Source organism: Mobula hypostoma, chromosome 1 (genome assembly GCF_963921235.1).
Source record: "Mobula hypostoma chromosome 1, sMobHyp1.1, whole genome shotgun sequence".
NCBI lineage: Eukaryota > Metazoa > Chordata > Chondrichthyes > Myliobatiformes > Myliobatidae > Mobula > Mobula hypostoma.
Genome location: NC_086097.1, coordinates 211,088,951 through 211,116,274, shown reverse-complemented (window position 1 = coordinate 211,116,274; position 27,324 = coordinate 211,088,951). Strand labels below are relative to the sequence as shown.

At 41.7% G+C, this 27,324-nt stretch overlaps 1 protein-coding gene across 1 annotated transcript in view; it reads left to right on the top strand.

Annotated features, from left to right (window-relative positions):
• The first annotated feature begins 9,012 nt into the window (after nt 1-9,012).
• bpnt2 (3'(2'), 5'-bisphosphate nucleotidase 2) overlaps nt 9,013-27,324 on the top strand; it is a 53,742-nt gene continuing 35,430 nt past the window's right edge. Inside the window, exon 1 of the mRNA XM_063063926.1 lies at nt 9,013-9,584. Within this exon, the coding sequence (XP_062919996.1) occupies nt 9,237-9,584 (348 nt within the window). The 5' untranslated portion in view covers nt 9,013-9,236. The remainder of the gene's footprint in view (nt 9,585-27,324) is intronic.

Sequence of the window (27,324 nt, the reverse complement as noted above, 5' to 3'; positions counted from 1 at the left end):
CATGAAACCGCTTCAGGAAATATTTATCAAAAATCTCCATCACATTTTATTGGATCCAGCATAGCATAGTCGTAACAGAGCAATTATTAATATAAGAACCATAAAGGGAATTCCTTTGCTGTCGCAGACATGAATGAAGTGTTGAATAAATGAATTAATGCATGATTGATCTTTACTGCTAATGCATAAGTGATAGAGCTGTAGATCATTAAATTGATAAGGCCACAGCTGAAGAAAGGTTATGATACAGAAATATTCATTAAATGTTCTATTCATTTGTTAGTTCTGAAAAATAAGAGATACAAAAGATGGGTTATTTAGTGAATATTTCACACCATCTTTGCTAAAGTTCCATTTGATTGGAACTGTTGGAGATAGGAAATAACAGTTCTCTTTTACTTATTGGGTGCTAAGATCAATGCTTCCTGGTGAAAGATATCTACCCATCCCTGTGACATCATTCAACCTAGTCTCATTTCACACTGATAATATATCAACTCTATAATCCAATCTGTTGGATATGCATTGTTGAATATGCAAAGCTTGTTTTGGTATATTAATTACCAAATTGATTAAAATGGGAAGTTGTTGTGTGCTAACTTCATCTCATGCCAAGTAAGGCAAACACAATTAAAATGAACTATACATTGAAATTCATACACAGGCATTTTCCTTATGATGTATAGTACTTTATTCAAGTTTGTTCTGAACTTTAGCAGCCATTGGTCTGCCTACATGCAAGTTTTGACTGACCATCATTTCTGAACCAATTCTTCTGAATTCAACCATTTTCTTGGTTTAGAAACCTCAGTATTAAAGTTGAGCACTATTGCATTGTGTAACAAAACCAACCCTGGGCTTTCCCACTCATTCAATTTAGTTTCATTTTAATAATTATATATTTCTGGTCATGTTTACATAAAATCTGACATCATGCAATTGAGCACTGCAGCAAAAACCTCATAGAGCTTTACAAAATTGTGAGAGATGTAGATAGGGTAATTAGTAGTAAACTTTTCACCATAACAGAGATGTATAAAATTAGATGGAACAGTTTTAGGATAATGGATAAGTAGTTTAGAGGGTATTGTCATATGTCAATGATTTGGATGGCAGAATTGATGACATTACGGCCAAGTTTGTTTACATGACGAAAATAGGTGCAGGGGCAGGTAGTGCTAAGGAAACAGGCAGTCTGCAGAAGGACTTAAGAGAGATTGGGAGATGGGGCAAAGAAGTGACAGATGGAATAGAGCACAGGGAAGTGTATGGTCATGCACGTTGGCAGAAGGAATAAAGGTGTAGACTTTATTCTAAACAGGGAGAAAACTTGAACATCAGAGGTGCAACGGGACTTAAGTCTTTGTGCAAGATTCCCTCAAGGTTAACTTGCAGATTGCATCAGTGGTAAGGAAAGCAAATTCAACGTTAGCATTCATTTTGAGAGGACTACAATAAATCTATAATGGGTTCAAAGTTCAAAATACATATATGTGTCCACATACAACCCTGATATTCATTTTTTGCAGGCATACTCAAATCCATAACGGGAGAATAACCAGAAAAGATTCAATGAAAGACCGTACCAACTTGGGCATTTAACCAGTGTGCAAAAGAAACAAAATGTGTAAATACAAAAATGGAAAGAGTAAAAATAAATAAACAAGCAATGATTATTGAGAACATGAGATGAAGAGTCCTTGAAAGTGAGTCCATTGGTTGTGGGAACGATTCAGTGATGGGACATTTGAGTGAAGTTATCAATTTTGGTTCAGGAGCCTGATGGTTCAGAGGTAATAACTGTTCCTGAACCTGGTGGTGTGAGACCGGAGGCTCCTGTATCTCCTTCTTGATGGCAGCAGTGAGAAGAGAGCATGTCCTAGGTGGTGATGGAGGCTGCTTTCCTGCGACAATGCTTTGTGTAGATGTGCTCAAGGGTGGGGAGGGCTTTACCCATGATGACCTGGGCCAAGTCTACTATTTTTTGAAGGATTTGCTATTCAAGGGCAGGCTGTGGCGCAGCCAGTCACTATACTCTCCACTACACATCAATAGAAGGTTGTCAAAGTTTTAGATGTTCATGCAAAATCTTCTCAAACTCCTAAGGAAGCACAGGCACTGCCATGCTTTCTGTATAATTGCACTTACATGCTGGACCCAGGACAGATCCTTTGAAATAATAACCACGATGAAATTAAAGTTGCTGACCCTCTGCACCTCTGATCATCTGATGAGGACTGGAAGCAAGCCATAAGCACAAGAGATTCCGCAGATGCTGGAAATCTTGATAAACACACAGAAAATACTGGAGGAGCACAGCAAGTTAGGCAGCATCTATGGAGGATTTCATCACCAACATCGAAGTCCTTGAACAGGCGGAGCTCACCAGCATCGAGGCCATGCTGTTGAAGATGCAGCTGCTCTGGGCGGGGCACGTCTCCAGGATGGAGGATCATCGCCTGCCCAAGATTGTGCTGTATGGCGACCTCTCCACTGGCCACCATGACAGAGGGGCACCGAAGAAGAGGTACAAGGACTCTCTGAAGAAATCCCTTGGTGCCTGTCACATTGATCATTGCCAGCGGTCTAATCTAGCCTCTGATCGCGAGGCCTGGCAACACACCATTCACCAGTCTGTCTCCTCCTTCGAGAACACATGCAGGGCTGGCACTGAGGACAAAAGGAGAAGGAGGAAGAACCGTGACACAGCAGCACCAAACCCAGAACAGAATTTCCCTTGCAGCCGCTGTGACCAGATCTGCCTGTCGTGTATTGGCCTCGAGCTTGCAGCAGACGTGGGCAGCCTCCTTCCTAAATCTTTGTTTGCGAAGCCAAGCCATGATGATGATGATGGAGGGGAATAAATGGTCGATGATTTGGACCGAGACACTTCATCAGAAACCAAGTCAGACTACATTCAGTTTTAGGATTTTTAAAAGTTTAGCATGAATGTAAACCAGGTCCACCTATTCTGGTTCGGATTAGAATACAGCTTGTGTCACTGCTTTGCATAACATATTCATGTAAAGTGCGACACAGGTCCTGCTCAGGGTTCTGTTCATGTGAAATGTTCATAACCCAACCAGTTTGCAAGCCAGAAATGCAGTGCAAATCGAGTACCCACCTGGCTGCCCCAGAGCTGCTGGCAAATTCATCGTGCTAGTCTTCCAAATGTTTGTTTGTATGTAACAGCTGTACAAACGTTAGGCATTTATAAGTTAGGGAAGGCCTCCAATGTCCCAAAACAACAATCGCTGGGCACTCTTGGAGTAATTGCTTTTCACTGTTGTAATGGATTAGAATCCAAGTGCAGTAAGTCCATACTTAAATTTATCTTTCAAGCACCCAGTCAAACAAATCAATTAGTTATTCTAACCTACACCGATTGAGAGTCAAAGGTTTTGAGGAAATGTGACAAGTAGAGCCTATTTATCAGTCCAAAGAGAGATAAAACCAGACAGTATGTGTTAGGTTCTTGTCAGATGACAAAAAAAGAAATTACTTGGGGTGGCGTTAAGACATACTGCAAGAAATCTATTCTTTTATCAGAGACTGAATGGTAGAGTACTGAGGAGTGTGGTAGAACAAAGGGATCTGGGAATGTTGCCTGGATTCAGGAGCATGCCTTAAGAGAATAGGTTGAGTGAACTCGGCCTTTTCTCCTTGGAGCGACGGAGGATAAGGGGTGACCTGATAGAGGTGTACAAGATAATGAGAGGCATTGTTCGTGTGGATAGTCAGAGGCTTTTTCCTAGGGCTGAAATGGCAAGTGCGAGAGGGCATAGTTTTAAGGTGCTTGGAAGTAGGTACAGAGGAGATATCAGGGGTAAGTTTTTTACGCAGAGAATGGTGAGTGTGTGGAATGGGCTGCCGGCAATGGTGGTGGAGGCGGAAACGATAGGGTCTTTTAAGAAACTCCTGGATGGGTACATGGAGCTTAGAAAAATAGAGGGCTATGGGTAAGCCTAGGTAGTTCTAAGGTAAGGACATGTTTGGCACAGCTTTGTGGGCTGAAGGGCCTGTATTATGCTATAGGTTTTCTATGTTTCTAGGTCTATAATTCAGTGAAAGTGGTGTCACAGGTAGATGGGGTTGTAAAGAAAGCTTTTGGCATACAACAGGAATTCTGCAGATGCTGGAAATTCAAGCAACACACATAAAAGTTGCTGGTGAACGCAGCAGGCCAGGTAGCATCTCTAGGAAGAGGTGCAGTCGACGTTTCAGGCCGAGACCCTTCGTCAGGAAAAGCTTTTGGCATGTTGGCTTTCATAAATCAAACTATTGAGTACTGGAGGTGGGAAGACATTAGTAATGATCTTTCAAGAATCACTAGGTTTTGGAATGTCTCCCAAAGACTAGAAAATTGCAAATGTCACTCCACTCTTCATGAAGGCTGAGAGGCAAAAGAAAGGAAACTATAGGCAGGATAGTCTGGCCTTAGTGGTTGGGAAGATGTTGCAGTCGATTATTAAGGATGAGGTCTCAGGGTACTTGGAGGCACATGATAAAATAGGCCGTAGTCTGTATGGTTTCCTCAGGTGAAGATCTGCTTGACAAATCTGTTGGACTTCTTTGAAGAAATAACAAGCAGGATAGACAAGGAAAATCAGTTGATGTTGCGTACTTGGATTTTCAGAAGGCCTTTGACAGGTGCCACACATAAGCCCATGGTATTGCAGGAAAGATTCTAACATGCATAAAGCAGTGCCTGATTGGCAGGAGGCAAAGAGTGGGAATAAAGGGAGCCTTTTCTGATGGCTTCTGGTGACTAGTAATGTTCCACAGGGGTCTGTGTTAGGACTAATTCTTCCTACTTTATATGTCAATGATTTGGAAAATGGAATTGATGGCTTTGTTGCAAAGTTTGCAGACAATATGAAGATGGGTGGAAGGGCAGGTGGTTTGAGGAAGTAAAGAAGCTACAGAAGGACTTGGGTAGATTAGGAGAATGGGCAAAGAAATGCCAGATGGAATACAGTGTCTGGTGTGTATGGTCATGCACTTTGGTAGAAGAAATGAAAGGGTTGACTATTTTCTAAATGGAGAGAAAATACAATAAATTGAGGCACAAAGGGATTTGGGAGTTGTGCAGAATTCCCTAAAGGTTAATTTGCATGTTGAGTCTGTGGTGAGGAAGGCAAATGCAATGTTAGCATTCATTTCAAGAGGACTAGCATATAAAAGTAAGGAAGTAATGTTGAAACTTTATAAAGCACTGGTGAGTCCTCACTTTGAGTATTATGAGCAGTTTTGGCCCCTTATCTTAGAAAGAATATACTGAAACTGGAGAGGGTTCAAAGCAGGTTCATGAAAATGATTCTGGGATTGAAAGGCTTGTCATATGAAGAGCATTTGATGGCTCTCTGACCGTATTCACTAGAATTCTGAAGAATTAGGGGTGACCTCATTGAAACCTATTGAATTGTGAAAAAAGAATTGTGAATAGAATGGATGTGGAGAGGATGTTTCCTGTGGTGGAAGTGTCTCAGACCAGAGGACACATCCTCAGAATAGAGGGGCATCCTTTTAGAACTAAGATGAGGAAGATTTTTGTTTTAGCCAGAGAGTGGTTAATCTATGGAATTCTTTGCCACAGGTATTTGTAGAGCCCAAGTCTTTATATATATTTAAGGCAGAGGTTGATAGATTTTTGATTAGACAGGACATGATGGGATACGGGGAGAAGGCAGGATATTGAGGCTGAGATTAAAATTGGATCAGCCATAATGACATTGTGGAGCAGTCTCAATGGGCCAAATGGCCTAATTCTGCTCCTATATCTTATGGTCTTATGGTTATGTTAAAGTTGTATGAGACATTGGTGAGACCTAATTTGGAGTATTGTGTGCAGTTTTGATCACCTACCTACAGGAAAGATGTAAATAAGGTTGGGAGAGTACAGAGAAAATTTACAAGTATGTTGCTGTGACTGGAGGACGTGAGTTACAAGGAAACATTGAATAGGTTTGGATTTTATTCCTTGGGATCTAGAAGATTGAGAGGACATTTGATAGAGGTCTATACAATTATGAAGAGTATTGATAGGGTAAATGCATGCAGGTTTTTTCCAATGAGGTTGGTTGGGACTATAACCAGATTACTATTACTGTATTACCATAGTGGGTACAGAGGAGATGTCAGGAGTAAGTTTTTTACGCAGAGAGTGGTGAGTGCATGGAATGGGCTACCGGCGGTAGTGGTGGAGGCGGAAACGATAGGGTCTTTTAAGAGACTCCTGGATGGCTACATGGCGCTTAGAAAAATAGAGGGCTATAGCAGACATCCCACCCTGCAAAAACTCATTTCAGGAAGGTAGCACCCCTGCCTCCCCATTCCCCACCCCCCACCCCCGGTCGGCCTCCAAGGGTGTATGTAATACTTTATTTAGTGATTTTGTCTAATCTGTAAACCAAGTTGGGTATACGAAGAAAATGTGACATTAAAAGATGTACTTATATTATATTATCATGGAGTTGTTTTTCTATTCTATTACAATTTTAACCAAGTCTGCAGGGTGTTTGGCCTTGTCACGTAGGACATCAATAGTGTAGCTCCTTAGCAGCTAGCTAGCTAGTTCAAATAACGTTAGCTATGCTAATGAATGAATGACACCTGTTAAACTCACCTCAACTTGTGTTTTACATTTTAACCCACCATGAGCAATAGGAAAGTCACTGTTGCAAACAGTGCAGCGAGCAACACTGTCATTATTTTTGAGGTCGACTGTAAAGCCCGCCCACAAAGAAAATTGATAGGTCTGCTTAGCATGAAGAGAGACCATTCAGGATGCTCTTGCTCTTCCTCATCCTCTTTCTCTCCCTCTCAAAAAATTGATTTCCGGGATATTGTATATAATTTGCGGGCGTCAGGGAGCCACTATCAATATGTAGGAGACTCCTGGAACTTCTGGGAGAGGTGGGATGTCTGCCACCTACGTAGTTCTAAGGTAGGGACATGTTTGGCACAGCTTTGTGGGCCAAAGGGCCTGTATTGTGCTGTAAGTTTTCTATGTTTCTATGCAATTCACAGACTTTTTGCCTCCAGTATTATGTATTGCATAGTACTGCTGCTGCAAAGTCAACAAATTTCACGACATGTGCCAGTGATATTAGATTCTGAACTTCTTCATTCAGAGGTTTGTGAGAGTGTGGAACAAGTTGCAGCACAAGTGGTGCACGAGATCTTGATTTCAATGCTTAAGAGAAGTTTGGATAAGTACGTGGATGGTAGGGGTATGGAGGGCTATGGTCCCAGCGCAGTTCGATGGGCATAGGCAGCTAAAATGGTTTGGCATGGACTAGATGGGCTGAAGGGCCTGTTTCTGTGCTTGATTTTTTTATGACTCTCTGAATAAAACTTGACAATATCAATTTAGACTAAGGTTTAAGAGACTTAGAGGAGATCTGAGAGAGGCCTTTTTCACCCTAAGAGTGTCATAGAGCATTACAGCACAGACACAGGCCCTTCTGCCATCTAGTCCATACAAAACTGTTATTCTGTTTTCTCACATCAATCCACACTTGGACCATAGGCATCCATCACTCTCCCTATGCACTTATCCAAACTTCTCTTAAATGTTGGCAGCTCGTTCCACACTCGCATCACTCTGAGTGAAAAAAATTCCTCTTAGGCTCCTCTTAATTTTTCAACCTTTCACCCTTGACCCATAGTTGTTAACAGTTGGAGAGTGGTGGAAGCAGAATAGCTGACGGCATTTTTTAAGTGTGGATGAGCATGAATAGTGCTATGAGCCAAAAGTCAGATTAAGGAATTAGTACGGATGGATGCCCACATTCAGTGTGGATGTGTTAGATGACTCTATCCTTGTAAAGAAAACAAAGTAAATATTTTAAATGTGGCCTGCATGGCTGAAAAGACTAATTACGTGACATTGGCAATTTAGCTTTGTATCAGGAAATCTGTTGGTGCCATATTTGAAGATGAGGTGCTCCTCAAGATGGTGCTCATTTCTATCTCCTCCAGGATTACCATTGGAATCACGACCTTCATCTCCTATTTAGAGTACTTAATCTCATCTGATCACCATCTATTAGAGACTTCTGTGTTTATTCTCTCAGTCTCTCTTCACTTTCTCTATAACTTTTCTCATCAAGGAATAGTCCATTGGCCTGAAACTTTAGTTTTGTTTCTCTCTCAACAGACGCTGTCTGATATGCTGCGTTTAGAGCATTTTCCCTTATTACAGATTTACAGTATTGTTTCCCTTCCCCGCCCCCGCTTTTGGTAAACATTTTCCTGTCCTGAGGAAGGGTGGCCTGAAACGTCGACTGTACCTCTTCCTAGAGATGCTGCCTGGCCTGCTGCGTATACCAGCAACTTTGATGTGTGTTGCTTGTGTGGTAAACCATGTATATATGTTGTAACTCAGTTACCTGTCTGGACACACCCCTCTGCTGACTGCCCCTGTGGCTCCTCCCACAGAGTCCTGGATAAAGGTGTTTGTCTTGCCCCTCTCCCTCAGTCCAGGGGCAGACACTCATTGTGGACGTTGTATTGTACAGCGAATAAAAGCCTTTCAGTATTTTTACCAAACCTCTGTCTTTTGGAGTAATTGAAGGTGCTTCAGCTTGAATTTCCAGCATCTGCAGAATTCCTGTTGTTTTAAAATATGTTCCTGCTCGTTTTTGATTTATGCAGGCAAATGTATGTAGGTACGCCTAAAATCACCCATTAAAAATCTTTACCTCAAATTTGGGCATTATCTTAATTAAAGGCACGCTCTATTCAATTTGTATAAAGAATATCACGCCCAACAAAAAACTTTCGGAACGAGCTCTAATGTGCAGTCCACAAACCACAAAAAGATAGGCCTTACTCCAAACCTTCCCTTTGCACCCCCTCCCTAAATAATATATAAGCACCAATTAAGCCCGTGCAGGGATAATTCTTATTCAGGACCATTAACCTGCAGCCCCTGGCACCGAAGTAAAGTGACTTTGATGACCCAGAAGTAGTTGTATCACCTTTACCCTATGACCGATAGAGGACGTGGCCAGGAACGGCAGCTGCAAGGTGCAAGAGCGAGTGTAACGGCTGATTGACGGTGGCAGCGGCGAGGGCTGCGAACCATCGGCGCTTCGGTCCGTGGAGCCTGGGGCTCGCGTACCAGAATCCGGCTCCAGGACGACAGAATCCCTGCGGCGAGCCACGTTCGCCAGCAGCCGCCGTCAGCTCCCGGGGTGTTCTGTCTGCACGGCAGCGGCTTGTTGACGGCCATGGCTCCTATGGGCATACGGCTGTCTCCGCTCGGCGTAGCCGTGTTCGCATTGCTTGCTGTCGGAGTGCTCTATCATTTCTATTCGGGGTTTCTGGCTGGCAGGATCGCCATCTTCAGAAAACTGCCCGGGACGGACAGGATCGATCTGAGAGAGCTGCTGGCATTGTCGGTAGAAGCTACCGTCCGGGGAGGGAAAGAGGTGAAGCGAGTGATGGAAGAGGGCGAGCTCCACGGGAAAAGCAAAGGGAAAACTAAAGAAGGGGCAAATGAGATGCTCACCAATGGAGATCTGTTATCACATCAAAAGATGTATCACTTAATTAAAAATACATTTCCATCCATACAGGTGAGTTTTGGGGTGCAACAAGGCGGTGTGGCTGGAGCAATGAAATGCGGGGATATTTTTTTTTGGGGTGTGTACAGTGAATGCTCCGTCTGGATTTTATGTTGAAATCTTGATATGTTGAGTGATAGAGTGTTTTTTTTTATTAAGATGTAAATATATTTTCATTCCTGGAGGAGATGTGTAAGTATGATCGTAAACTGTTTCCAGTGGTAAGTAATGCCGGTCACGAATAGAATTCGTAACCTTAGAATTTCAAACATTTCCCGATTTTAAACTACCGTCGCCCTCAAGAAGTTGGATAGTTATGAAGAAGGTGGTTTGTTTTCAGGACTGCCGAAAAATTACACGGTTATTGTGCAAAATGTTACTTGGTGCTCCACAGTTTTAATTTTTGATTTATACAGTACATCCCAGAGTTTGTGCGCCACTGGTCTTGCATACTAATTGGGATCAGGACTTGCCCACTCAGAACCTCAAAGCTGTTCTGCTATTTAACAAATTTATGGCTGATCTGTTGTAAATTGAACATTTTCATATCCTGGTGATAACCTTTCACTACCACCTCCACCCTCATTATCGTATTCTGCAGATGCTGGAAATCCCGAGGAACACAGAGCAAAATGCAACGTCTATGACGTTCCGGCCTTAGCCCTTTTATCAGGGCTGGAAATGAAGGGGGAAGACGCCAGAATAAAAAAAAAGATTGGGGAGGGAAAGGAGGACAAGTTAGAATGTGATGGGTGAAGCCAGGTGGGTAGGAAAGGTAAAGGGTTGGAGAAGCAACAACCTGATCGGACAAGAGAGTGAAACGTGGGAGAAGGGGAAGGAGGAGGTACATCGGGGGGAGGTGATAGGCAGGTGCCGAGAAGAGGTAAGAGGCCAGAGTAGGGAATAGAAGAAGAGGGAAGGAGAAAACAAAAAGGTTACTGGAAGGCACCATCAGTTTGGAGGCTACCTAGGCAGAATATGAGGTGTTGCTCCTCTACCCTGAGGGTGGCCTTATCGTGGCAGAAGTGGAAGCCATGGCTCGACATGTTGGAATGGGGATATGAATTAAGGTAGTTGCCATCTTATTATCATATCTGTCTAACTCTCTGTCTCCTTAAAAGTTCAAAGACCGTACATAGACATTTGAAGAAGAGAGAAAGTCATAAATAAAGCTTATCTCTACCTTAAGGTTGGGGGGGGTGCTGAATGAAGTGCCTTATTTTTAATCGATGGCACTGAGTTCTAGATTTATGCCCGTGCATCCTTTACACAGATACTCACAAGAGATTCTGCAGATGCTGGAAATCCAGAGTAACATACCACAAAATGCTGGAGGAACTCTGCAGGTTAGGCAGCATCTATGGGGAAGAATAAACGGTCGACATTTTGGGCTAAGACCCTTCACCTTTCCAGTCCTGATGAAAGGTCTTGACCTGTAATGTAGATTGTTTATTCCTCTCCATAGATGCTGCCTGACGTGCTGATTTCCTCCAGCATTTTGTGTATTCTTCTACACAGATACCCTGTTAAGACTCCTCAGGATCTTGTTTTTTTTCTTTAAAATCTTCCAATATACTTCTAAACTCTGGCAATTAGGACTCTGGCATCCCATTTGTAACATTTACCACTGAGCAAAAGATCATTGCACTCCTGAACTCTTGCCTGTTTCTACCAACACTAATAGGTTATTGCTTTAACTACAAGCATTTATTTTCCGCAATAACTTCTGACAAATTTCACGTCACATGCCGGTGATAATAAACCTGATTCTGATGCAGCACCTTATTAAGTGCCTTCTGAAAGTCTAAGGATAATGCACCCACTGGCTTCCTATTCCTCGCAGCTCAGAGTCAAGTTAAATTATCACTTGCATATGTCATAAATTTTTTGTTTTGTGACAGCAATACATAAAATTATATAAGTTATAGTAATGTATATTTGTTAAGACGTACTGTAGTTCTGAAAGAGAAAATAGTAAGAAAGTGTTCATAAACCATTAAGAAATCCGATGACAGAGGGGTAGAAGCTGTTCCTTAATATATGGAGTGTGTGTCTTCAGACTACTGTGCCCTCCTCTCTAATGGTTGTAATGGGAAGAGGCACCTTCTAAATGGTGAAGGTGTTTAATGATGATTGACACCTTGAGGCATCGCCTTTTGAAGATGCCCTCGGTGGGGAGGCTCTGGTCCATGATGTGGCTGGCTGAGTTTACAACCCTTAGCAGCTTTCTCAGATCTTGTGCATTGGCGCCTCTATACCAGAAGGAGATGAAACCAATCGGAATGCTCCCCTTGGTGCATCTTTAGAAATTTGCTAGAGTCTTTGGTAATATACAAAGCTCTGCAAACTCCTAATGAAATGTAGCTGTTGGCATGCCCGATCAATATGTTGTGCCTAGGACAGATCTTTAGTGAAGTTGGCAACCAGGAACTTGAAGCTGGCCACCCTTTCCACTGCTGACAGCTCGGTAAGGATTGGTGTGTGTTCTCCCGACTTTCCCTTACTTAAGTGTACAATCAATACCTTCGTCTTACAGATGTTGAGCACGAGGATACCACTCAATAGCTGCTGTGTCTCACTTCTGTATATTCATGGTGCACCTCCACTGAACTGCAATAAACTTACCATAGTTTCATTTCACTAAACCATATTTTCTTGCCATGGTTACCACAATTGTTTGCCAAGTAGCATGCTATATGGTCTTTAATATAAATTTCTAATATTTGATATGGCGGATATTAACCTAATTGGCCTATAGTATTCTGTTTTCTGTGTCACTTTGAATCAATGAATTGCATTTTCTGCTTCCCATTTGAATGGCATCCTTAAATCTAGGGAACTTTGACAGATTATAATCAATGCATCAACTACCTCACTTGCAGGTTTTGTACTTTAAGATCAAATAATTTGGAATACAGGGGCCTATTAGCTCACAGGAGAACTCCAAAGTATTTATATGTATTTAAAAGTAAGGGAAGTAAGGGAAGTAAATAAGGAAAGTGTTGGATTCATTCAAAGACAAAGGAGGGAATTTACACGTGTCCTCTAGCTCTATGGATAAACCCCTAAATGAGTACCTCCCATTGGGGTATGTGATATTAAAGAGAAGAATTGAATTGCATTGAAAAATGTTATGGTTGGTAAGTCCGTGAAACATATTTCTATGACACTGAAGGAGGCAAGAGAAAAATTTGCTGGGACCTTGGCAGAGGTCTTTGGATCCTCTTCAGCCCCAGGTGAGATTCCAGAAGATTGGAGAATTGGCTGTATTGTTCCTTTGTTTCAGAATGGCAACAGGGATAATCCAGGAAGTTACAGGCTAGTGAAATTTTGCAGCAGTGCTGGGGAAATTGTTGAAGAAGGGATTTACTTACATTTAGAAGGGCATGAAGTCATTGGAGATCATCAACGTGGTTTTGTGTGCGTGAGGTCCCCTCTCACAGATTTGATTGTTTTTTGATGAAGTAACAAAGTGGATGTGGTCTGCATGGACTTTAGTGAAGCATTTGAGAAGGCCCTTGAAGATGTGCTGATCCAGGAAGTTAAGTCACATGGTAAATTAGTAATTTGGGTGCAAAATTGGCTTGGACAGAAGATAGTGGCAGTGGGGTGTTATTCTGACCGGAGATCATAACTGACATCCTTGTAAGTCTCCTCTGTACCCTTTCTGTAGTTTCCACATCCTTCCTGTAGTGAGGTGACCAGAACTGAGCACAGTACTCCAAATAGGGTCGAACCAGGGTTCTATATAGCTGTAACATTACCTCACTGCTCTTAAACTCAATCCCACGATTAATGAAGGCCAATGCACCTTATGCCTTCTTAACCACAGAGTCAACCTGTGCAGCAGCTTTGAGTGTCCTATGGACTCGGACCTCAAGATCCTTCTGATTCTCCACACTGCCAAGAATCTTACCATTAATACGATATTGTGCCATCATATTTGACCTACCAAAATGAACCACCTCACACTTATCTGGGTTGAACTCCATCTGCCACTTCTCAGCCCAGTTTTGCATCCTATCGATGCCCTGCTGTAACCTCTGACAGCCCTCCACACTATCCACAACACCCAAAACCTTTGTGTCATAAGCAGATTTACTAATCCATCCCTCCACTTCCTCATCCAGGTCATTTATAAAAATTACAAAGAGAAGGGGTCCCAAAACAGATCCCTGAGGCACTATGCAGAATATGACCCGTCTGCAACCACTCTTTGCCTTCTGTGAGTAAGCCAATTTTGGATTCACAAAGCAATATCCCCTTGGATCCCATGCCTTCTTACTTTCTCAATTAGCCTTGCATGGGGTACCTTATCAAATGCCTTGCTGAAATCCATATACACTACATCTACTGCTCTGCATTCATCAATGTGTTTAGTTACATCCAAAAAATTCAATCAGGCTCGTAAGGCACGACTTGCCTTTGACAAAGCCATGCTGACTATCCCCAATCATATTATGCCTCTCCAAATGTCCATAAATCCTGCCTCTCAGGATCTTCTCCATCAACTTACCAACCACTGAAGTAAGACTTACTGGTCTATAATTTCCTGGGCTATCTCTTCTCCCTTTCTTGAATAAGGGAACAACATTCGCAATCCTCCAATTCTCCGGAACCTCTCCCGTCCCTATTGATGATGCAAAGATCATTGCCAGAGGCTCAGCAATCTCCTCCCTCACTTCCCACAGTACCCTGGGGTACATCTCGTGACTATCCGACTTGATGCTTTCCCAAAGCTGCAGCACATCCTCTTTCTTAATGTCTATATGCTCAATCTTTTCAGTCCGCTGTAAATCATCCCTACATTCGCCAAGATCCTTTACCATAGTGAATACTGAAGCAAAGTATTCATTAAGTACCTCTGCTATCTCCCCCGATACCATGCACACTTTTCCACTGTCACACTTGATTGGTCCTATTCTCTCACGTCTTATCCTTTTGCTCTTCACATACTTGTAGAATGCCTTGGGGTTTTCTTTAATCCTGCTCGCCAAGGCCTTCTCATGGCCCCTTCTGGCTCTCCTAATTTCATTTTTAAGCTCCTTCCTTCTCGCCTTATAATCTTCTAGATCCCTATCATTGCCTAGTTTTATTGAGCCTTTCGTGAGCTTTTCTTTTCTTCTTGACTAGAACAACAGCCTTTGTACACCTGCTGTACCCTGTCTCATTGGAACATACCTATGCAGAATGCCACGCAAATATCCCCTGAACATTTGCCACTTTTCTGCTGTACATTTCCCTGAGAACATTTGTTCCCAATTTATGCTTTCAAGTTCTTGTCTGATAGCTTCATATTTCCCCTTACTTCAATTAAGCGTTTCCCTAACTTGTCTGATCCTATCCCTCTCCAATGCTATGGTAAAGGAGATAGAATTGTGATCACTATCTCCAAAATGCTCTCCCACTGAGAGAAATGACACCTGACCAGGTTAATTTCCTGATACCAGATCAAGTACAGCCTCTCCTCTTGTACACGTATCTACATATTGTGTCAGGAAACCTTCCTGAACACACCTAACAAATTCCACCCCATCTAAATCCCTTGCTCTAGGGAGCTGCCAATCCCTATTAAAATCCCCTATCACGGCAACCCTGTTAGTACTGCACTGTTTCAGAATCTGTTTCCCTATCTGCTCCTTGATATCCCTGTTAATATTGGGTGGTCTATATAAAAAAAACACCCAGTAGAGTTATTGACCCCTTCCTGTTCCTAACTTCCACCCGCAGCAACTCAAAAGACAATCCCTCCATGACTTCCTCCTCTTCTGCAGCTGTGACGCTATCTCTGATCAGCAGTGCCATGCCCCCATCTCTTTTGCCTCCCTCCCTGTCCTTTCTGAAACATCTAAAGCCTGGCACTCTAAGTAACCATAACTGCTCCTAAGCCATCCAGGTCTCTGTAATGGCCACAAATAGACACATCTCAAACCATTAGTCTGAGCGCATCCCTTCCCTTTCACCTGACTCTCCTCCCTCTAGCACTGTCTCTTTTTGATGCTAACCACCCCTTCCTCTGTCTCTATTTGTGAGCCAGCTGCCCCTTCCTCAGTCTCCTCAGTTCGGTTCCAATCCCCCAGCTATTCTAGTTTAAACTCTCCCCAAAAGCCTTAGCAAACCTCCCTGCCAGGATATTGGTCCCCCTCGGATTCAAGTGCAACCCGTCTATTTTGTACAGGTCACGCCTGGCCCAAAATGTGAAAGCAGATTTGAGAGGCCAGCTTGTTGTTCAGAGTGGATGGTGCCTGGAGTGCACTGCCAGGGGAGGTAGTAGAAACACATACGATAGCAATATTTTAAAGTCATTCAGACAGATATATGAACAGACAGTGAATAGTATGCTATGGAATACGTTCAGGCAGATGGGAGTAGTTTAGATTGGCCTTGTGATAGACCACATAGACTGTTCCTGCGCTGCACTGTTCTGTGTCTAGATCCAACAATTTATTCAATATCACTTTCCTGGTGATTGTGACTTTCTTGTGTTCTTTCCTCCCTTCCTCTCCACCTTGTTAATGGGATATAATTTTTATTCCCTACAGTGAACATGTTTGCAAATTACCTGCCATCTTCTTGTTTTTCAGTATCATCAAATTCACTTTCTATAGGACCGGTACTCAATTTGTTAACTCTTCTCTCTATTAAGTATCTATAGAAACTATTGCTATTTGGACTTCTGTTACTGGCTGCTCTTATTTCATGTTCTAATATTTTGCTTCCCTATTAATCCTTTTATTATTTTTAGTTTTATTTATTTCTATTTGGAGACCCAGTACGGTAAAAGGCCCTTCCGGCCCATGAACCCACGCCACCCAAGTGACCAATTAATCTACAAATGTTTGTATTAACCTGTGTGTCTTTGGAATGTGGGAGGAAAATGGAGCACTTGAAGGGAACGGGGAGAACGTGCAAACTCTTCACAGACAGTGGCGGGACTTAAACCCAGGTGGCTGGCTCTGTAGTAGCATTATGCAGACTGCCCTGATCTGTTCATTCTTCAATCCACTCTTCTGGCCTGCTGTCTGTCTTTGCACAATCCTGTCCTTTTTCTTTAAGCTTGATGTTATCTTTGACGGTTTTGGTTAACCGTGGATAGTGAGATCTCCCTTCACTATCAGACGGCTAAATCATTTCTTTGTGGCATGGTAGCGTTGTGGTTAGTGCACTCTGCTTTTCAGTGCCAGCTGTAAAATCGCGGTTTGATTCTTGCTGTCTGTAAGAGTTTGTATGTTCTCCCGGTGACAGTGTGGGCTTAATCTGGGTGCTCCAGTTTCCTCCTGCATTCCAAATATGTGCATTTAGGTTTAGTGTTTTGTGGGCATGCCATAATGGTGCCGAAGAATGGCAACAATTGTGGGCTACTCAGCACAATCCTCACTGATCTGATGCAAATAATGCACTTAAAGTTGCTGACTCTCTCCACCTCTGATCCCCCGATGATTGTCAAATGTTTCAATGTACATGTGACAAATAAAGCTTATCTTTATCTTTGTCCCCTGAAAAATCTCCTTGACTATCTGCTACTGACTGACTAATCCCTTAATCTAATGTGTCAGTTCACCTTTGTTAACACTGATTTTGTGGCCTCGGAGTTGCTCTTATTTATCTTTCAAATGCAAGTCTTAAACTCCTCCTTGTCCTGGTACCTTTCGTTTCATTAATCAAAAAAAAACCTGCAGATGCTGGAAACTTGGTGGAAACGTGCAGCAGATCAGACTGTGTCTGTGGAATGAAACACAGGTTAATATTTCACATGTAAAACTAGAAATTTCATTTCTGCCCTCCCATTTCATTGATAAAGATATTAAGTTTTATTTTAGATACATAACACAGTTCATGTATGGATCATTATAAAAGACATTTGAAGAGCAAAAACGTGCAAAAGCTGTAAACCAAAATTAACAATTGCATCCACTGTGGTGTAGTGCTTTGAGAGGATGGTGATGAAATCTATCAACTCCTGCATGATCAGTGACTTCGATCCGCTCCAATTTTCCTATCATTACAAAAGGTCAACAGCAGATGAAATTTTATTAGCTCTTCATTCAACATTGGAACATCTGGACAGTGAAGATGTGTACATCAGAGTGTTCTTCATTGATCGCAGCTCGGCATTCAATACTGTCATTTCTTCAAAACTAATCAATATGCTCCATGACCCAAGCCTCAATACCTCCTTGTGCATCTAGATCCTTGATTTCCTCACTTGCAGACCCCAGTCAGTTCAGATTGACACCAACATCTCCACAATCTCCATCAGCTCAGGGGCACCACAAAGCTGTGTGCTTAGCCCCTGCTCTACTTGCTTTACAACTATTACTATGAGGCTAAGCGGAGCTCCGATGCCTTAGTCAGATTTGCTGACGACACCACTGTGGTTGGCCTAATCTGGCTGAGTGGTGCCCCACAACAACCTCTCTCTCAGTGTTAACAAGACCAAGGAGCTGCTTATTGACTTCAGGAGGAGGGAAACGGAGGTCCGTAAGCCAATCCTCTGCAGGGGATCAGAGGTGGAGAGGGTCAGCAACTTTAAATTCCTCTGTGTTATTACCTCAGGGGATCTGTCTGTGTCCAGCATGTAGATGCCATTACAAAGAAAGCACGGCAGTGTCTCTACTTTCTTAGAAGTTAGCATAGATTCAGTATATCATCTGAAACTTTGACAAACTTCTATAGATGTGCAGTGGTGAGCATATTGACTGGTTGCATCTTGGCCAGGTATGGAAACACCAATAATCTTGAATGGAAAAGCCTACAAAAAGTAATGAATACAGCCCAATTCATCACAGGTAAAGCCTGCCGTACCTTTGAGCACTGCCTCACCTTTTGGAGTGCTGTCACAGGAAAGCAGCATCTGTGATCAAGGACCCCCACTGTCAAAGGCGTGCTGTCTTCTGGCTGCTGCCATCAGGATGGACCTACAGAAGCCTCAGGATGCACAGCACCAGGTTCATAAACGGTTACTACTCCTCAACCATCAGACTCTTGAACGAGTGGTGTTAACTTCACTCACCGCAACACAGAACTAACCGCACTCACTTTCAAGGATTATTCATCTCTTGTTCTTGAAACTTATTGCTTATTTATTTATTATTATTTTACTTTTTGTATTTGTACAGTTTGTTGCCTTTTGCACTTTGATTGTGAGTAGTCTTTCATTGATTCTGTTGTTTCTTGGTATTTGCTGTGAATGTCTAAGAAATTAGTCAGCTCCATCATGGGTACTATCCTCCACAGTATCCAAGACATCTCTAAGGAGCGATGCCTCACAAAGGTGCTGTCCATTATTAGGGACCCCCATCACCCAAAACGTGACCTCTTGTCATTATAAACGTCAAGAAGGAAGTGTAGAAGCCTGAAGGCGCACATTGTGTTTCAGGAATGGCTTCTTCTCCTCTGCCAACCAATTTCTAAATGGACGTTGAACCCATAAACACTATCTCACTTTTAAAATTATTTCTATTTTTGCACTACTATTTTTAATTTAACTATTTAGTATACATATATACTTACTGTAATTCATTTTTTTCTATATTTATCATGTCTTGCATTGTACTGCTGCTGCTAAGTGAACAAAACTCATGACAGATGCTGGTTATCATAGTGAACCTGAATCTGAAAATCTCAGGGTTGTATATGGTGACATATATGTACTTTGATAATTTCTTGGAGCTAAAATGTTGGAAATATTTAGTAGATCAAGTGATACCTATAGTGAGAGAAAAGGAGTTAATGTTCCAAGTTAAAATGAGGAAAAGTTAAAAGTTTATATTCATCTGGTATTTTTATTATTGAACAATAGAATAGTAAAGCACAGGAACATATTCTGTTTTTGTAGTATTAAAAAGTGGAACATAGAACTGTACAGCACAGCGACTTGCCTTTCAGCCCATAATCTCTGTGCCAAACATGATGTTAAATCTCTTCTGTGTATGATTGACTGTTTATTCAATAGCCGCTATATGAGGTACAGTCTATATCTGATAAAGTGGCCACTGAGTGTATGTTAGAGGGTTTCTGCCACTGTAGCCCATCCATTTCAAGGTTCAATGTGTTTTGCATTCAGTGATACTCTTCGGCACACCACTGTTGTAACCAGTTTTTTTTTGAGTTGCAGTCACATTCCCTTCATCTTGAACCAGTCTTGCCATTGTCCTCTGACCTCTGGCTCACTGGATGTTTTTTGTTTTTCACACCATTCTCTCTGTAAACTCTGGGGACTGTTGTGCACTAAAATCCCAGGAGATCAGCAGTTTCTGAGATGCTCACACCACCCTGTCTAACGTCAACAATCTTTCCGTGGCCGAAATTACTTGGATCATATTTCTTTTGTGTTCTGATATTTGATCTGAACGACTGATCCTCTTGACTATGTCTGCATGCATTTATGCATTATTACTGTGGCATGATATTTGCATTAATGAACAGGTTTACAGGTAAAGTGGCCACTGAATGTATATCCCGCTATTCTCTGCATATCCATGTCTCTATCTAAATGCCACTGTTGTATCTACTGCCACCACTGCCCCTGCCTGCCTATTTCAGGCACTTACCCCGTGCATAAAAATAGACTTGCCCTTACATCTTCTTTAAACTTTCCCACTTTTATTTTTAAATGCAAGTCCTCTAGCGTTTAACGTTTCTTCCCTGGAGAAAATATTCTTACTGATTTTACTTCTCAATCTATGCTTCTCATAATTTTCTAAACCTATCCTGTTTCCCCTCACTTTATATACTCCAGAGAAAACAACCCAAGTTTATTCAAGTTCTCCTTTGTTGTACATACCTTCCAAAGCCTCCTGTAATGGGGCAGACGGAATTGCACACAGTGCTCCCAATTTCGGCCTAACTGACGTTTTATATAGTTGCTACATGTCTTCCTTTCTTCTATACTTGATACCCCAACAGTGAAGGGAAACATGTCCTATGCCTAGTTTACCCCCCTACCCATCTACTTGTATAGCTACTTTCACTAAGCTGTGGATTGGGACCCCAAGATCTCTTTGTATGTCGGTGCTTTTAGGGTCCTGCTGTTAACAGTATACTTTCCCTTTACATTTGTCTCTCAAAGTGCAACACCTCACGGTTGCTTGGATGAAACTCCACTACCATTTCTCCACTGTATCTGTAACTGACGTACATCTTGCTATGTCAGTGTAGCCCTCTGCATAGCTCCATTAACCTTTGTGTCATCTGCAAATGTACTGATTCAGCCCATCTATGTTTTTAAGAAGATTAGCTTTACTTGTCACACGTACTGCACATCGATACATCGAAACATTCATTGAAATGCGCTGTTTTGCATCAACGACCGACACAATCTGAGGATGTGCTGGGGGCAGCCCTCAAGTGTTGCCATGCTTGGGATGCCAACGTAGCATGCCCACAACTCACTAGCCCTAATCATATGTCTTTGGAATGTGGGAGGGTGCACCTGGAGCGACCCCATGTTTTCATGGGGGGGGGGGGAACGTACAGACTCCTAAATACCGGCAGGAATTGAATCCTAATCCATGATCCCTGGTACTGTAAAGCGATTGCGTTAACCGCTGCGCTACAGTGCTACCCATCCAAGGCATTAAGCCCTGGCACTGATCTGTGGTGGAACACCACTGGTTATGGGCGTCTCGCCAGAATAATCTACTTCCATCATGACTCTGCTTTCTATGGGCAAGCCAGTTCTAAACCCAAACTACCAAGTCACCGTGGATCCTATGCATCTTAATTTTATTGATTTTTGTTTGCTTTTACAAAGTCCACTGCCCCACCCTCATGAATCAACTTTGTCACTACCTCAAAAAAAAGTGAAATTTGTAAGACGTGATCTGCCCTCTGGCTATCCCTAACACACCCAAGCTTTTTCCAACTGTGAGTAAGTTGGATCTCCGAATTCTTTCCTCAGCTTCCCTACCACTGATGTGAAACTCACAGGTTTATAATTTCCTAGATTATCACTATTGTCCTTAAACTAAGGAAAAATATGGATACTCACTTTTGAGCTGTTAGATTGGTTTTGAAAATCTTTGGTATGATTGTGGTGCTGTACAATGTGAAGGAGGGTGCCTGTGTAGTGAATCAGGATTGTGCAGTAGTTATTTCCAACAGTGTTACCATAGACAGGTGTATCTTTCACAGTTTGTTTGGGAGGGGTAAGATCCTTGAGATGGTTGCTCTCTACTTGCTGCAGATCTAGTCTGGCAGCCATGTGTTATAGGACTTGGTCAGCAGTGCTGTTGCCAAGACACTCTTGATTAATGAAGTTACCCCATCCTGAGCACATTTTATGTCCTTGCCATCTTCAGTGCTTCTTCCAAAATGGAGGAACTTGTTTCCTTGCCCATAGCTGATTGATGCAATGAGACTTCAATATGTCAAGCGCTGAGTTCTCTCTGCCACCCTTCTACCACTGTGTGTGCACTGTAGTAATAGTCATGTTGTATCATTTGAAGGAAAGGAAATTTATTTAGCATTAACTAGTTGATCTTTAATTTTTTCAGATTTTTTTTGTGAGAAAATTTATGTTTTTGGTTATCACCATGGCAACAATTCATGGATTGCATTGAAATAGCCAGAAGGTACCAGGTGCTATTGGTGTTTATTGTTCCTTTCATTATAGTTTCAAATGGTCCCTTCACACCAGTGGTGAAGTCTGTTGCCACTGATCATCATTAGTCCCCAGGTTGACTGAAAGGAGAACTGGGATGGTTTATTTTCCTGAAAATTACTTCAGATTCAATGCACTTTATGAAACGAGGACCCATTTAACCCAGTGACTGGTTCCCATGGAGCAATCGTCATCACTGTGCTGTGTCGTTTGACATAGGTGATCATGGTCCCATGGCCATAAGTGGGAGAGAGAACTCAACACTTGACACATTGAAGTCTCATTGCATCAATCAGCAGTGGGTGAGGAAACATGTTCCTTGCATGAAAAGTTATTGGCAAATTTTTCTACCGAAGTGCTGTGCCATTGCCTTCTGGGCAGTGTCTTTACAAGACAGGTGACTCCAGCCATTATCAGTACTCTTCAGAGATTGTCTGCCTGGCGTCAATGTTTACATAACCAGGACTTATGACCACCTGCCACCTGCTCCCATGGTTTCACATGATCCTTACTGGCATGGGAGGAAGGTGGGCTACACCTTGCCCAAGGGTGACTTGTAGGCTAGCGGAGGGAAGGAGTGACGTAGAGACGTATCTCCAGCCTGCCACCCGCATGAAGCAATCATGCAAGTCCTATTATCCTTGAGTGAAAATCAAATACTCAGTGGCAACAGAAGCTTTACCTGTTTCATGTTGAACATCTTTCTGATAAAGGGCCTTCAATCTGAAGTCTTCACTCCTTTTCTCACAGATGTGGCTTGTCCTTCTGAGGATTTTGAGCATCTTCTGTTTTTATTTTCCGTGACCATACTTCTTATTTCCAGTAGTCTTACATCTTATTCACTCCTGCAAGCTCATCAGCTACCTTTGATTCTTTTGCCACTTGCCCATACTGAGGAGTGTGTTTTCAGTAGCCAGCAAACTGAATGGTATGTTGCTGATGTGGAAGGAAACTCGAACAATGTGTGGAAGCCAAATGCCATGCAGGCACCCCGAGGTCTGATCCAGTACAGGTTGCTGAAGCTGAGAGGCAGAATAACTTTTGCCCTGCTGTATAGTACTTGGTACTCTCGGTAGTGAAAATTAATAGTATTCCACTCTCAAAACTATTTTAATTTTTAAATGTTTTTAGACTGCATTCTGATTTTACATTAGGGGATCATTGTAGTCAGGTAATTAGATTTTAGTAACATCAGACTGTCCCAATGTTCTTTTTACTTAAGTAATCAATTAGCATTATGTTGCTGATACTACGCAGGAAAATGCAATAGCTGTTCTGCACACTAAATGTTTTATCAAATGCTAATATTATAATGATGAGATAATTGTTTTCTGGACATTAATTGAAGGATTATTATTGGCAAAATACCAGCCAAAATCGTCTGTACGAAAGGGGAATTTTGATCAATTTCAGTTGGCGTTTGTGGCATCGGGTCTGTTGTGACCTGCACGATACTGTTCAAGACCCCTCTCAGCTGAAGAGTTAGTATTCTTCCACATTACAAAAAACAGTTAAAACTAGCAAGGGCATGTTAATAACCATAAATACAATCAGTACTGATGAATCCACTTGACTGCTTCTGCAAAATGAAAGGATTCCCATGCATGAGGACATGCATAATCTCACTACTATTTGACTGTACTGGATAAATTCGTAATAGACTTGGCTGAAAATTGTGTATCAACAAAATCATAATTGTATTCTATAAAAATTTGTAACTTTGTATTTGTTATTTCCCTCACTTTTCTAGCCATCAAATGGGTCCAATGGGTGTAGACAAACTTGGCAGATATCACAACAGACTGGAACTTTTAAAAAATGAAGTTCCAATCTGGGTGAAAACACACGTGTGCATCACCAGCCTGAAAGTGCGTGGAATGAGTAATCTTGGTTAAAAGCCTATTTTTAGGATTGAGTTAGAGGGCTTCATTTTAACATCTTAACGTTGCACAACTTCTCAGTACTGTACTACTGTAGATTTTGTAGGAATGCAGTGACAATGTGCCTATATTGCTTTGATTTTTTTCAGGGCTAATAAAAGAAGCAAATAGGACCAAACCCCTCAATCCTGCTCTGCTATTTAATACGACTATGGCTGATCTGATTGTATATCAATTTTGCATTCCTGTCTACATGCCTTTAACACCTTGATGCTGAAGTATCTATCTTTTGTAAGCACACAACCTTTTTGTTACCATAAGTGAGTATTATGACCAAGGATTTTTATCAATTTAACTGAGAATTTTTATTTGTGAATCATGTGCTCTTTTTTTTTACAGAAGAGCCAAAAAGTCAGGGAAAATTGTAAAACACAAAGAACTAAAAATTCAAAAACAGAAGTGTCAGCAGTTCAAAAGTATTCACTCCTCTCCCCACCCCCCCACCGCCCCTTGGTTGAACCACCTCTCGCAGCTATTACAGTCAGTAGTCTCTATTAGCTCTGCACAACTAATAGCAAGATTTGTCCATTCCTCCTTGCAAAATTGCACAAACATTGCCCAGGTTAGTTTTCTTCATTTTGAAACCACTATGGTTGCTCTGGAAGTGTACTTTGGGTTGTTGTCCTGCTGAAAGAGTGATTTCCTCCCCAGTTTATGCTTTCTGGCAGATGCTAGCAGTTTTTTATCCAGTATTTAGCAGCATCAATCCTGACCAGATTTCCAGTCTCTGAAAAGCATCCCCATGGCATGATGTTACCTCCTTCATACTTTACAGTAGGGATGGTGTTACCTGCCCGTATTAGATTTACGCCACATGTAAATCTTAGTGTTGAGGCCGGAAAGTTCCACTTTAGTCTCAAGACTGTAATTCACATCTTTACTGTATCTTCTAAGTGATGCTTTGCAAATTTTTTACAACCAAGGATATACCACTCTTTCTTACCACTCTTCCTTAAGTACCCTCTGTTTGCAAGGTCCTAGAGATTCTGGAGCCAAGAGCTTCATTTCCAGTTGCAGGCACTGACTTCTGCAGCTCAATAAGAGCAACTGTTGGTGTCACAGTAGCCTGTCTTACAAGTGCCATTCTTCTCCAGCGACTAAGTTCAGAGGAGTGGCCCTACCTAGAGAGAGTGGCTGTGATTTCATACTTCCACTTTTTCACAATGGACTGCACTGAGCTCTGAGGTATGTTTAGTGCTTTTGAGATGGTCTTGTAACCTTCCCCGGATTTGTGCTTCTCTATTGCCATTTCCATGACTTGTTTTGAATGCTCTTTAGTCTTCTATTTGGTTTAGTTTACTGAAAATCTACCATACTGTTGGATCTTAGAGGGAGGAGGGCAGTATTTACAGTATTCTTATGAATTCATTGAAAATAGGTGATCCTCCTATTTTTTGCACCAACAGATTGAATATTGGTGGGGTAAATACAGTAGGGATGAATTTTTTTTAAGCTTCACAATTTTGGTTTTTGATTTTTAGTAAATTGACAGGTTTTGGGATTTTTCTTTTGCACAATGTTTTGTAGTTCAAAGAATCCTTCAATATGTTTTAAATTTAGAAAATGAAACAGTAAAATGTGAAAATAGTTCTGGGGGCTGAATACTTTTTGAAGGCACTGTATCTGCAACTGCCTTAAGTTTTCAAGGCTTCCACCACACTTTGGGGAAGGGAAATTCAAAGACCATCTATAGAAAAGAAAAGCCTTAAAATGGGTGATCCCTTATTTTTAAATCTTACCCTGTCCCACAAGAGGAAACATTCTCTCTATATTCATCTTAAAGAACTATCACAATCTTAAAATTTGCTGCATCTTTCATAATGATCGTCCTACTGAAAGCAAGTGAAAAGTTTAGAAATTGCCTAGCATCTAAATTTTAAATTCCCTTCATAACTCTAATAAGTTAACTTGGGCAAATATGTCTGTTGTGTGTTGATGAATGTCCCATGCCTTTGCATTATTGATTGTTGCAAGGTTTGTGGTGGCTAAGTGTAAATTGATTCTATCTATTTCCGACATTAAAATGCCATTTGTGAAATGTTTGAAGATTTATTTCGCTCCAGCATCATCAGTAGACTGCTTTGTGAAAAATAACATTTGGAGGAAAGAGAATGTTTGTAGAAGGAATGGATAATTTAATATTTTCTATCTGCAGATGTATTTGCAGCAAAGCAAATGTTTCAGCAGTAGTGCAAGTGAAGTACTTAAGCATGCATAGGTTAACCATATTCCTCCTATTCCTTCAGCACATCCCTGCTAGAGCACTTAAGGCTCGGGTGAATACTTTAATTGTGTGGTATTGTTTGGGAAATCATGTTTGTTAGTTATTCTAATGGTGCAACCTCATTTGCATTCTTTGCAAACCAGGTGAATGGCTTCTATGGTGATAGAAGGTAGGTAGGTGTTTTTCTGACTGGAAGTCAATAACAAGTAGCATATGCCGGGGATCACCTGGGACCTTTTGTTGTTTGTAATGTACACAAGTAACAGAATGAGAATGTAGGGGGTCTGATGAGCTGGTTTGCAAACAACACCAGAATTGGTTATCAGAAAAGATCCTCTTTTTTTATTACACGCACACGCACACGCACATGCACACACGACACAGTGAGTAGGACATTTAAGGCCTTTGATGGGAGGCTGGGGTACTGTGTACAAGAGTAGGGTTATCATGTTGTAGCTGTACAAAATACTTTTTTGGACTGCATTTGGATTATCTTGTTTAGTTCTGATTACCACAGTACTGAAAGGATGTGGTGGAATGAGGTTCATCAGGAGCAGATAGACTGCAAATAAAGGGTGTTGGGACGAGAGCAGATTTTGCTTGTTCTCGGTGAACGTCATCTTCATGGTGCTGAAGCTATGAATACTGCCCCTGCTGCTATGCTCTGTGCCCACTAATATGAGGAACTGATAAGTGAGGCTTTGGGCCTTCTCTGGGGTTACAGTAAATAACGAAGCAAATCTAGAATTAAATTTTTAAAAAAAGCTTCATCAGACCATCAGACATAGGAGCATAATAATTAGGCTATTCACCCATCGAGTCTTCTCCACCATTCCATCAATGCTGATCCTGGATCCCACTGAACTCCATACACCTGCATTATCGCCATGTCCTTTGATGCCCTGACAGATCAAGAAACATCAATTTCTGCCTTAAATATGCCCAAGGACTTGGCCTCCACTGGAGTCTGTAGTACAGCATTCC